The sequence below is a fragment of the Tyto alba genome, unplaced genomic scaffold, assembly GCF_018691265.1.
Source record: "Tyto alba isolate M040663 unplaced genomic scaffold, T.alba_DEE_v4.0 Super-Scaffold_40, whole genome shotgun sequence".
Lineage (NCBI taxonomy): Eukaryota > Metazoa > Chordata > Aves > Strigiformes > Tytonidae > Tyto > Tyto alba.
The window spans coordinates 49,858,573-49,868,917 of record NW_024881316.1 but is presented as its reverse complement, the minus strand read 5'-3'; the positions used below and the strand labels follow the sequence as shown (position 1 = coordinate 49,868,917).

The window sequence follows — 10,345 nt, the reverse complement described above, 5'->3', positions numbered from 1 at the left end:
CCCCCCCCACCCCCCCCACCCAAGAACTGGGTGGAAAAACCCCGCTGAGGGTCCTGCCCCGGTGCTGGGGTGCAAGGAGGGCTGGTAGGAGCCTGCAACTGCCTCTTAAAACCCCAAACCCAGATGCCAGCGCCATGGGAGAGGCTGTTTTGGCAGCGCCCGCCTGCCTTTCTGGGCAGGGCTCCGGGGCGGGTGCTCTGCTGCGGCTCCCAGACGCCCCGGGAATGATGCTCTTGGATTTTACATTGCAGCAACGGCTCCAAAACCTGCTCCCGAGGCTGTTTGTCCTGCCAGCAAAGCCGGAGGGAATGACGGCCAAGGTCATGGATAACTCCAGGCTGGAGGGAGCAGGTTTCAACCTCTCGCTGCCCACCCAGGGGCTAGGGTTTTTTGGTTTTATTTTTGTTTTTTTTTTTTTTTTTTTTCTTCTTTACTCCCTTTTTTAGCGATAAATGCAGATGCAAAACATTCCTGTGGGCTTGCTGGCAGAGCGGGGAAGGGCTGGGAGGAGGGATGCAGACAGACAAACCGCAAAGCCCCAGATGAAAATAGCTGGAGAGATGAAAATATCTGGGGAGAACTGAAGGCGGGGAGGGAGGGAAATACCAAGCGCGTTTGCCCAAATCCTCACACCATCCTGGATGTCTGTTTTTAACGTGTGTTGGGGCCAGGAGAAAGGGCTGGGAGCTCAGGGGAAGGTGTCTGGAGGCAGAGGATGAGCCCTGGCACCACGGGGATTGGCCCTGGGGAGGAGGAGAGATGCAGCGAGATGCTGCATGAACCTGCACGCTAAGGATCCCCCCCCCCCCCCCCCCGGGGAGAGCCGAGGTGCTCGTGTCACTTTGTGCTTTATTTCTCGACGTTACAAGGCAGAAGGTGATTTCTTAGGCAGCATTAATTAGTATTAATGTATTAAAACCTCCACACCAAAACCAACCCCGCGGGGCGAGCGGCCACCATCCAGGACCCTCTGGCCAAACCCCCAAGGGAAATATGATGGGATGGGGGTGACATGCCAGCCCCGATGCAGCCCCCTCCCCCCCCCACCCCCCCCCCCATGGCACAAGGACGGGTGCAGCCCCAAACCATCCCCCAGCACCCCTCCCTGGGACCCCCGTTAGGTGCACAAAGCCGGGGTGACGCTTTGTGTCACCCTCCACCCACGCCCGCCTCCCCCATCACTTCCACACCCATCAACCCCTATTAAAAAAAAATTAAAAAAAAAATCAAGCCCTAAAGGCAAAAATCCAAGCCTAAAGATAAATATAAATCCAACCCTAAAGGCAAAAAGCACCCCAGGGAGGAGGAAAGGCAGGGGACAGGGCTCTGCCTGCCAGCCCCGCTCACAGCCTGGAGATCTTGGGGAGGGGGGTGTCGGGGGGGAGCCCCTCCAGCCACTCCAGCAGGATCCTGTTGAGCGCCGCCGGCCTGGTGGGGGGGTGGGGAAAGGGAAGGATGCCCCAAAGCTGGGGAATTTCCCAAATCTGGGAAAATTTTGCCCGGGGAAAAAGGGGGAGCCCGGCTCGGCCGCGGGTACCTCTCCATCTGCGTCCAGTGCCCGCACTCCTCGATGTGCTCCCGGCGCAGCCGCGGGATCTTCGGAGGGAAAAGGGGTTGGTTTGTGCCTGGATCCGGCACGCTGCGCACCGGGAACCCTCCCCCGGCTCTTTATTTTGGTAAGAGAAAATCCCCTCCTGCCTGCTGCGGGCAGGAGAGAGGGAAAATGCTCCCCCCCCCCCCCCCCCCCCCCCCCGCCTCCTCTTCTCCCCTCCCCATAGATGTCCCCAAATCTGGGCCAAGTCCAGCCTACAGCGGGATCTTAGGGAAGCGGGATGGCTTCGGTGCCCGGGCAGGATGGGACCACACTGGGCTCACCCACTCCTCCATGCCGTTGCTCATACTGGGATGCAGCACCACGTCCTTCCCGGCCGTGACCATCAGCGCCGGCATCGTGATCTGCAGGGGACGTAAAAGCGACAAGGCGGGGAAGGTGCCGGGGTCTGTAAAACGCTCGGCCCACGGGGCAGGATCAGTCCCCACCTTCCTGTCCTTGGCGGAGAGCGCCCAGCGCCAGTTGGGTCGCATGTTGCGGTACCAGTTCAGGGGGCCGCTGGGAGAGGGAGGGGAACAGGCTGGAGATACCACGGCGGGGGAAAAGCCTGCAAGGGGAAAGCAGCGCCCTACCCCCCAGCAACCTTACACCCTCCTGGGGTTAGAAAGGAAGGCCAAGGTGGGGTTGGGGGTCCCCCTTTCTGCAAGGCGGGGGGGTACCCCCTTCCCCCCCCTCCCCGGGCTCCTGCCTTTACCTGAAGCCGGATTTCTCGAAGCGCTGGATGTAGTATTGCAGCTCGGGGCCGTGCAGGAGCTGGCTGGCGGGTGGGTTTTCTGGGAAGCCCACCAGCAGCCCCCCTGCAAAAAAAAAAAAAAGAGCAAAAAGGAGGCACAGAACTGCCCGCCTGCAGCAGCCCCCGCCACCTCCAGCATCCCCCCCGCCCCCCCCCCCCCCCTTTACCTCGCTCCTGGACCCTGTGGAAGTTGAGCGCAAAGGGCAGGCGATCCTGCAGAGAGAAGGGACCGAGGGCAGTCACCCCACAAAATCTGCTGTCCCCTGGGCTGGGCTGTCCCTCTTTGCTTCTTTTTCAATCCCCATTCAGGGTCAGCTTCGAGTCCTAAAGAGGTGTGGGCCCTGCGCTGCTGCGTCTAAGGATGCGTTCACTCTGGTCCCTACTGACGGCTAACTAAACGCACTTTGCTGCAGACAGGCAGCAGAAAGATGGCAGACTCAGGGTGTTGGGGAGGCACTGTGGGCCACTGCAAAGCCACCCCTGAAGCTTTGGGCTCCTGGCATGGACGAGGCTGGCAGGGCTTGGAGAGGACACGAAGCCGGGAAGCCTTTTGCTCCCACTCCAGGGTCCACCCTCAGCCCCATCCCTACCTCCCGCCGCGTGGAACGGATCAAGACCTTCAGGGTCCGGCCGATGTCCTTCTCGAGCTCCGCTTCCGCGACGCCCTGCACGGAGGGAAGGAAGAGCCGTGGGTGATGCCAACCCCCCCTCCAGGCCCGGATCCCACCACCATCGGGGCTCGGGTGGAGCCTGGGGATGGGTTTTTTTTTTTTTTTGCAGAATTCAGGGTCTGGCAGGGGGAACCACATCCCTTCTGCAGCTGGGGTGACAGCGAGAGCCCCACAGCATAAGATGAGGACACAGGCACGTCCCCATATTCGGGGGGGGGGGCGGGTTGAGCCCCCCAAAAAGGGTGGAGGATAAAAATTGTTTTCCCAGCCTCACCGGTTCCTGGAAGTAGAACTGGTAATCGAAGTTGGGGTAGGTTTTCATCTTCTCCACGATGTCCACAGCGGGGTTGGCGGGTCGATACGGGGTGTTCAGCGAGGCCACGGCTCTGGGACGTCACGGGGAGGGGGACACACACACACACACACACAGAATGAGCATCAGACCCAGATTTAGGGCACCCCGTGCGAGCTGGGGCTTTGCTGTAAGGACAGGAGAGGATCTGGGCCCCCCCCCCCCCCCCCCCAAAAAGGACCCACCTCACCCTCTCAGGGTAGAAGAGAGCCATGTTCCAGACCACGGCACCGCCCCAGTCGTGGCCGACCAGCACGCTCTGCGGGATGCCCTGCGGGTTTAGGGGGGCTGTGAGCACGTGCCCCGCAGCTGCACCCCAAAAGCAGCACCCAAGAGGCAATTTGCTTTCCTCCAAAGCAGCAAAGAGATCAGAAAAATAGCAATATTTTATCTTTTTTTTTTTTTTTAATTTTTTTTTTTTTTTTTTCCCCCCCAAGGAACAAGCCTCACCTCAACCCCTGGAGCAATTTGCTCTGACTTAATTAAACGCTTCATGCACCTGGGCCCTCCAGAGGGAAGGGGTTTGATATCATCCACTGAAAACACATCTCGAGGCTTGCTCGTCCCTCGGGATCAGCCGTTCGGGTGCCCCCGTTGCCGTCGCACGGGGTGACAGCACCGGCAACATCTCGGCATCGGCGCAGCCGAATAAATCCCGAGTCCCTCTGGGAAGGGGCTCGCAGCATCCCCCAGGGCCGGCCGGATCCTGCCCAGAGCTGAGCACGCTGAGCTCACTGTTCCCCGTCCCCCCCCCCCTCAATTCCATTTTCCTGACCCCTCTGGGCACCTACAAATAAATCCAATTAAAACCCATGCTCCTGACAATGCAGCAGCCGGTTCATAATTAGCTGATATTTAGAAGTGGAATTAAAATTCCCTCCTGGCAGACATGGCTCGGGGCCGTCCGACGGCATGAAACCGTGTCTGAGACCCACCCCCAAGGGGGGCAGAGGGTTTGGGGGGGGGTCCCAGCATCTCCCACCTCTGCTACGGGGCTGAGCAGGTCCCCCCTGTGCTGGTGGGTTTCATCCCACCATCCCTGGCCGTCACCGTGCTGGCTCCTGGACCGCTCTGCATCTTCTGCACCCCAGATACAGGCTCAAACAACACAGGTAGTCATTTATCTTCCCCCCCCCAAAAATCTCCGGGGTTGTCCCGGGGGGTTGGGGAGATGGACCTCCCCCCCCAGGCAGGGAGAGGAGCAGGATGGGCCCCGAGGATAGCGAAGGAGCAGGAAAAACCAAAGTCCCATCCCTATGGGATGCCACGACCTCGCATCCCATCTACCGAGCTCACCCCGAAGCAAAGCGGGCGCCCACCCACTTTTGCCAGGCTGGCACCTTTCTAACTATTTTCTTTATCGTTTTTAATCCAGCGGGAAGACGATTCCCCGGCCAAAAAAAAAAAAAAAAAAAAAATCACCGTGATTTATCCACATCTGCTCGGCACCAAACCGGAGCCACAGCCCCCGCGACGCCCGGCTTGGTCCCCCTCCCAAAAACCCCTCCCAGCTCTGATGCCGGCACAAAACCACCACCACTCCTGGCACAAGGAGCCCTTGCAAAACCTCAAGGGTTTTTTGGTTTTTTTCCCCACCCCCCACCCTTGTTTCTCGAGTTATCTCTTTTGCTTTTTTGAAGGGCTCGTTCCACCGTAACCCGTTTCACAAGGAGAAAGCCCTGGAGATGCTGGCAATTATGGGCTGGGCCTTCTTCCCCCTCCACTTCACCTCCTTTTAAAAGGCGCAAAAAATCAACCCCCATCCCCTCTCCAGGATGGGAATTAAACCTGGAGCTCCCAAACCCAAGCGGATCAGAGGCTGAGATGACACCAGATTCGGGGGACCCAGCTCCCTGTCCTCAGCAAGGACACAAAGTCCAGAAGGTGACACAGAGCTGGAGACCCTTCCGAGGATGGGTTCTCCCCACCAGCAATGGGTTCCGTCAACATCCCCATCCCTAAAATCCCACCCACGGGGAACACAAGGGTTTTAGAGCAAAGTCACCAGGGATCTCGGATGTCCCAGCACGGGACAAAGTCACCAGGGAGCTCATCTGTCCCTGCATGGGAAGGACACCGGCCCAAACCTTGCCAAGAAGGAAGGACCCATCGCGAGGAGCTCCTCACCAGTTTGTCCAGGAAAACCGCCAGGTCCTGGGGAAAAGAGGGGAGAAAGGGTCAAATCCTGCCCAGGACCCCGCCCTTCCAGCCCGCACCACCCTCCACACCGCACTCATCCTGCCCACGTCCGCACCCTCACCTTGCATATCTGCTCCTGGGAATATTCTTTTACATCTGCACGAAAGACGTAATCACCATCATTTTAACATCCGCACGTTTCTAAGGATGTATTTTGCATCCATCTGAGCTGCCGGGGGCTGCAGGAGGAGCCGGACAGCTTCTACCCCTCCCAGGAGAAGATTCCTCCACCCAGCTCCTCCTGGGTTTTGGCCTCGGGGTTGGCAGCTCCCCCCCACCCCTACACCCCGGTCATCCCAGCTCACCCGGCGGAGCCGTGGACTCCCCGTAGCCCTTCATCTCCAGAGCGATCACCCTGAAGCCAGCATCAGCCAAAGCTGGGATCTAAGAGAGAAAACAGCGGCCTCCAAAGGACGCGGAGACCCCCAGATGTTCCCCCGGCATCAGCACCCGCCACGCACCTGCCCACCCCAGGGTGCCCGGAGATGTCCCCAGGAGGGCAGACACAGGTTGATTGAGGGTGGGGAACCCTCCTGGGCTGTCCCGTGTCCCTCAAAGCTCAAGGCAGGGTGGTGGGACAGCCCCAGGACCGACCCCCCCCCCCCCCCCCCCAGGAGCGGTGGCCACTCGCTCCCCGGCATCCCACGGCCAGCCCCCCCCCCCCCCCCCCCAGCCCCCCCTGCTCCCCATCTCCTCCATCACCTGGTAGCGCCAGGAGAGCCAGGACTCGGGGAAGCCGTGGCAGAGGCAGACGACGGGGCCGTGCCCCATTTCCACAAAATGCAGCTGGACACCGGGCTGGAAGGGATGGAGAAGCCTCAAGGGCTGCCGGGGGGGGGGGCATGGCTTCACACCGCCCCCCCCCCCCCCCCCGCTGGTCACCCGGCATGGGAGCCCACCACCCCACAGCCACGTGAGCACCTCTGAGCCCCTTGGAGTGGATGGAGAAAACCGAAACGCTGAGGCAGCTCAGCACCCAGCCCTGCCAAGCTGGGGGTCACCGAGGAAGTCCCCTCCACCTTACCCGGATGGGGACGTATCCGTGGGTCACGTCGGACGGATCACACGCAGTGGGCAGCGGCTCTTCTTGGGTGAGAAGCTGCGGGGCGAGGAGCACAGGGTGAGCTTCTGAGCAAGGCTGGAGCCCACCCCCCCCACCCCCCCCGGGACATCCCCCCCGCCGCCCTGCTGCTGGTGGGACGTCCACACGTTTGAGATGAGCGCGGCTCAGCAGGTCCAGGGGGACGAGGTTAGCGAGGGGGGGTGGGCAGGGTTTGCAGGAGATCACGGCCCCCCATCCCTCCCGGCTCTGCAGAACTCCGGGATCCCCAGGAGAGCAGCGGAGAGACCACCACTACGTGCCTGGATGCCCGAGAGCTCCTCCAGCTCTTTGAGGGCGGTTTCGGTGTCCCCGACGAGGACGGTGGCCATGCCCATCTCCCGAGCCGGCTTCAAGTTCTCCCCGACGTCGTCCAGGAGGATGACCTGGAGATACACCAGCGAGAGCCGGGCTCAGCACCCCGGGGAAAGGCACCCACCGGGTTTGGCCAAGGACTTTGGGTGCTTGGGAGAGGGACTTCTCCATGCCCGTTTTTTTTTTTTTTTTTTGGGGGGGGGGGACGGGGGTGTGACGGCCGTACCTCGTGCGGCTTCGCCTGCAGCGCATCCAGGGCGTAGGTGTAGATCTGGGGATCCGGCTTCTGCACCCCGAGCCGGCAGGACTCGATCATCAGGTCGAAGTGACGGCGCAGGAGGTTCATCAGCACGGCCGTGAAGAGCCGCCCAGCGCTGTCGTCCACCCAGTTGTTGGTGAGGACGCAGGTCTTAAATCCTAAGGAATTCAGAGCCGGGGAGCGCTGGTTTTCCCACTCCAGCTCTCCGGAGAGCGTTTGATTTCACCTCTCCTCCCCAGCCACGTTTCTCAGACCTTTTCATCCTAAAATCTCCAATTTGCGAGGCCCTGTCCGGGCCAGGACACCCCAGCAGGGGATAAAAGGATGCTCAGCAGGAGTTTAATGCCCAATTTTTACTTCCAGGAAAGCAAGGCTCGACCCTCCCAAGGCAAACGGGACGTGAGCTGGAGCTCGGGGACACAAAACGCTGAGGACTGAGCCGATGGAACGCGGGGCGAAGGGCTCCGGCGTCCTGCTAATTGCTGGCTGATGGATTTGGGCTCGGAATATTTAATTATACATCCTGTTTTGATGCTGAAGAGGGACTGAGCAGGGACCCCTGTGGTGGGACCAAGCAGAGTCCCCAGGGTGGGACTGACTGGGGACAACCCCCCCCCCGTGGTGCTGTCTCAGGAGGGGAGCAGCACCCTGACTCCAACACTTCTTGCCCAAGAGCCCCCCCCTGCCCCCCAGCACCCACCGTTCCTCCGCAGCACCCTCGCTGCCCGCAGGAGGGGGGCGTTGACCGTCCCCTTGGCCCCCATCTCCTCGAAGGCTCGAGCGACGGAGAAGGTGGGCGGCAGGGTGATGCCCGAGGCGGAGGCGTGCTGCCTGCAGCCCTCTTCCATCTCCGAAAAAAGCTGGAAAACACCCACGCAGACGTTCTATTGATGCCCCCCCAAAAAAAAAAATAAAGCCCAGCCCATCCCGGAGCCTGCTCCCCTCAGCTGCACCCCAAACCCCAGCTGAGCCACCGGCGATGCTGCACGGTTGGTACCCGAGGGCTCACCTGGGACAGGGTGATCTGTCCCCTCATCACTTTGGTGTAAGGACTGTCGGAGTTGCCGGCAAACATGACTTTTCGTAAGAAATTCCTGCCAGGCAAAAGAGGAGAGTTAACCCCGGGGGAGGACCCCAAAATCAGCGGGGGGGTGTTGGGGTGCGCTACGGGGAGGGGGACGCTCCGTGCTGGGGGATACAGAGCTCCATCCATCATCCCCCAGCACCGGAGCATCACTTCATTACAGGACCCGGAGATCGCTGCCCATTTATTTCCGCTGGCAGCTCAATTACTTCACCCAGCAGATAGACGAGCGGGGAGTTTTGCCAGGAATGAAAAAAAAAAAAAAAAAAAAAATGCAAAAAGCAAGATATTTTGCAAGCTGTAGCTCAGGGAAAATAATTCACCCCTATCACAAGACCACAAAAGGCCTTCTCGGGCGGCAATAAAACAAGATTACAGCAACTGCCTTTAGGACAAAGCTCTGAGTCGATAAAAATGCAGCTGGGTTAAAAATAAAGCGGCTTTACGTGTTCAAGCAAGATTGCTGTCACTTTTTTTCTAATACAAAGAGAAGCAAAAATATGTTTGATGGCCTGATAATCTGGGAATTTATTGCTCCATCTGCTCCATGTCCTCCAGCATTTAGCTATTTAATAACTTTTTTTTTTAAAAAAAAAAACTTCCTGCTTTTTTTTTTTTTTTAAACACCCACGCGCTGCTGGGAAATCCTGACATGTTGGGCGATGCCAACAGACAGAACCCGTTCAGCTCCTGTTTGGCAGCTTTGGGGGATTAGTGATTCCCAAATACTCTGTATTAAATGGGGCAAAGAGTTTGCTGGGACTCGAGAGGCTGTTTGGGACCCGCCCGGGGGTTCAACGCTTTGGGTTTCGGCAGCTCCAGTGTGTGCACCGAGTTGTGTCGGGTCTCAACACCAGGGTAGGGATGGGCTTAGCTAGTTATCCCACTAAATTAATTATTAGTTGCTCTTCTTATCGCTTCTGCCACCATCCCCTATGATGATCCTGTCTCTTTGGGAGTTAGTTTTAACTGCTGACCTGCACCCCACATTCAAGAGAGGACCCCCCCCTTCTCCCCCAGCCTTCCCCCCGCATCCAGCACAGGGCCCCTCCGCCAGCCTGCACCCCGCAGCCAGGCAGGACGTCCCCAGCCTGCACCCCCCATATACACAGGGACCCCAACGTGCGCCTCACACCCAGGACAGGGGGTCCCCAACCCGCACCCCACCCCCAGCCCAGCCCTTCCGCTGTGGGGGCCGCAGTCGCGCCGGCTCCGCGCGGGCGGCGGCCGCACACACAATATTGTCGCCGCGTCTCTACGTGTCTCCGGCCGGGCGGCGACTCGACGAAGAGCGGGCGGACGAAAGCCGCTGCGCCGGGCCGGGCCGAGCCGGGCCGGGCCGGGCCGGGCCGGGCCGTACCTGGGCAGAGCGCAGTCCCGCTCGCAGGAGCCCAGAAAGTGCTGCAGGCCGGGCCCGAAGAGCACACCGCCAAGGTCAAACAACACAGCCCGACGCACCATGGCCGCCTCACCGCTACCGGCACCGGGGCTCGAACCCGTGACCCACCCGCCGCCAGGCGCTCTAAGCCCCCGACAGTCCCTTAGGCCCCGCCCCCGCCGCATCGCCACGCCCCCTGCCCAGGCGCCGCGCTGGGTCCTAGCGCCGCCGTCTGAGACCCGCCGCAGCGCACCCCTGCACGGGGGACACCCCTCAGCACCCTCCCGGTCCCGTGGGTGCTGCCGTGGGTGCCCGTGGGTTCCCGCCTCTCCACCCACTCACTGCCGCTGCCCACCCGGGTTTTTGCCTATAATCTCGGGGTTTTTTTTTTCCCGTTAAAGGGGAGCCCGGGCCCGCTCCTCCAGCTCCCGCAGCACCCCAGGGTGCAGCAGCACCCACTTGACCCTGCACCCAACTCCGAGGGGCCTAACGGGGCTGGGAGTGGGTGCCCAGGCCGGACCGACCATGTGCTGCGGGCGTGCAGACACACGTGCACACGCACACATGTTCACGTGCACACAGGTGCACATGCCTGCATAGATGCGGGAGCACATGCATGCGTGTACGCCCACACGCAGATGGG

General features: G+C 60.4%; 1 protein-coding gene across 4 annotated transcripts; it reads right to left on the bottom strand.

The window, feature by feature from the left end:
• Positions 1-1,069: 1,069 nt before the first annotated feature.
• On the bottom strand, positions 1,070-9,845 carry EPHX2 (epoxide hydrolase 2). 4 transcript variants are annotated; one of them, XM_042803032.1, is made up of 19 exons: positions 9,685-9,845; positions 8,250-8,334; positions 7,941-8,100; positions 7,208-7,398; positions 6,930-7,052; positions 6,592-6,666; positions 6,270-6,365; positions 5,873-5,951; positions 5,629-5,663; positions 5,496-5,522; positions 3,559-3,639; positions 3,291-3,402; positions 2,936-3,010; positions 2,513-2,558; positions 2,307-2,409; positions 2,041-2,110; positions 1,876-1,956; positions 1,538-1,596; positions 1,070-1,428 (listed from the first exon to the last, which is right to left on the bottom strand). In XM_042803032.1, the coding sequence occupies exons 1-19, from the start codon at positions 9,783-9,785 to the stop codon at positions 1,234-1,236; spliced, it is 1,794 nt and encodes a 597-aa protein (XP_042658966.1). In that variant the 5' UTR covers positions 9,786-9,845; the 3' UTR covers positions 1,070-1,233. The 4 variants fall into 4 exon arrangements, with proteins under 4 accessions (XP_042658966.1, XP_042658967.1, XP_042658968.1 ...); XM_042803033.1 differs by having other exon boundaries at positions 2,963-3,010; XM_042803034.1 differs by having other exon boundaries at positions 1,244-1,428; positions 3,554-3,639.
• Positions 9,846-10,345: the final 500 nt, after the last annotated feature.

Coding starts and splice junctions, on each gene's coding strand:
- EPHX2 (XM_042803032.1), bottom strand. CDS start 9,785: ATGGTGCGTCGGGCTGTGTTGTTTGACCTTGGCGGTGTGCTCTTCGGG. Junction 2,559..2,935: donor TCCGTTCCACGCGGCGGGAG/GTAGGGATGGGG, acceptor TTCTCTCTGCAG/GATCGCCTGCCCTTTGCGCT. Junction 1,597..1,875: donor GCAACGGCATGGAGGAGTGG/GTGAGCCCAGTG, acceptor TTCCCTCCGAAG/ATCCCGCGGCTGCGCCGGGA.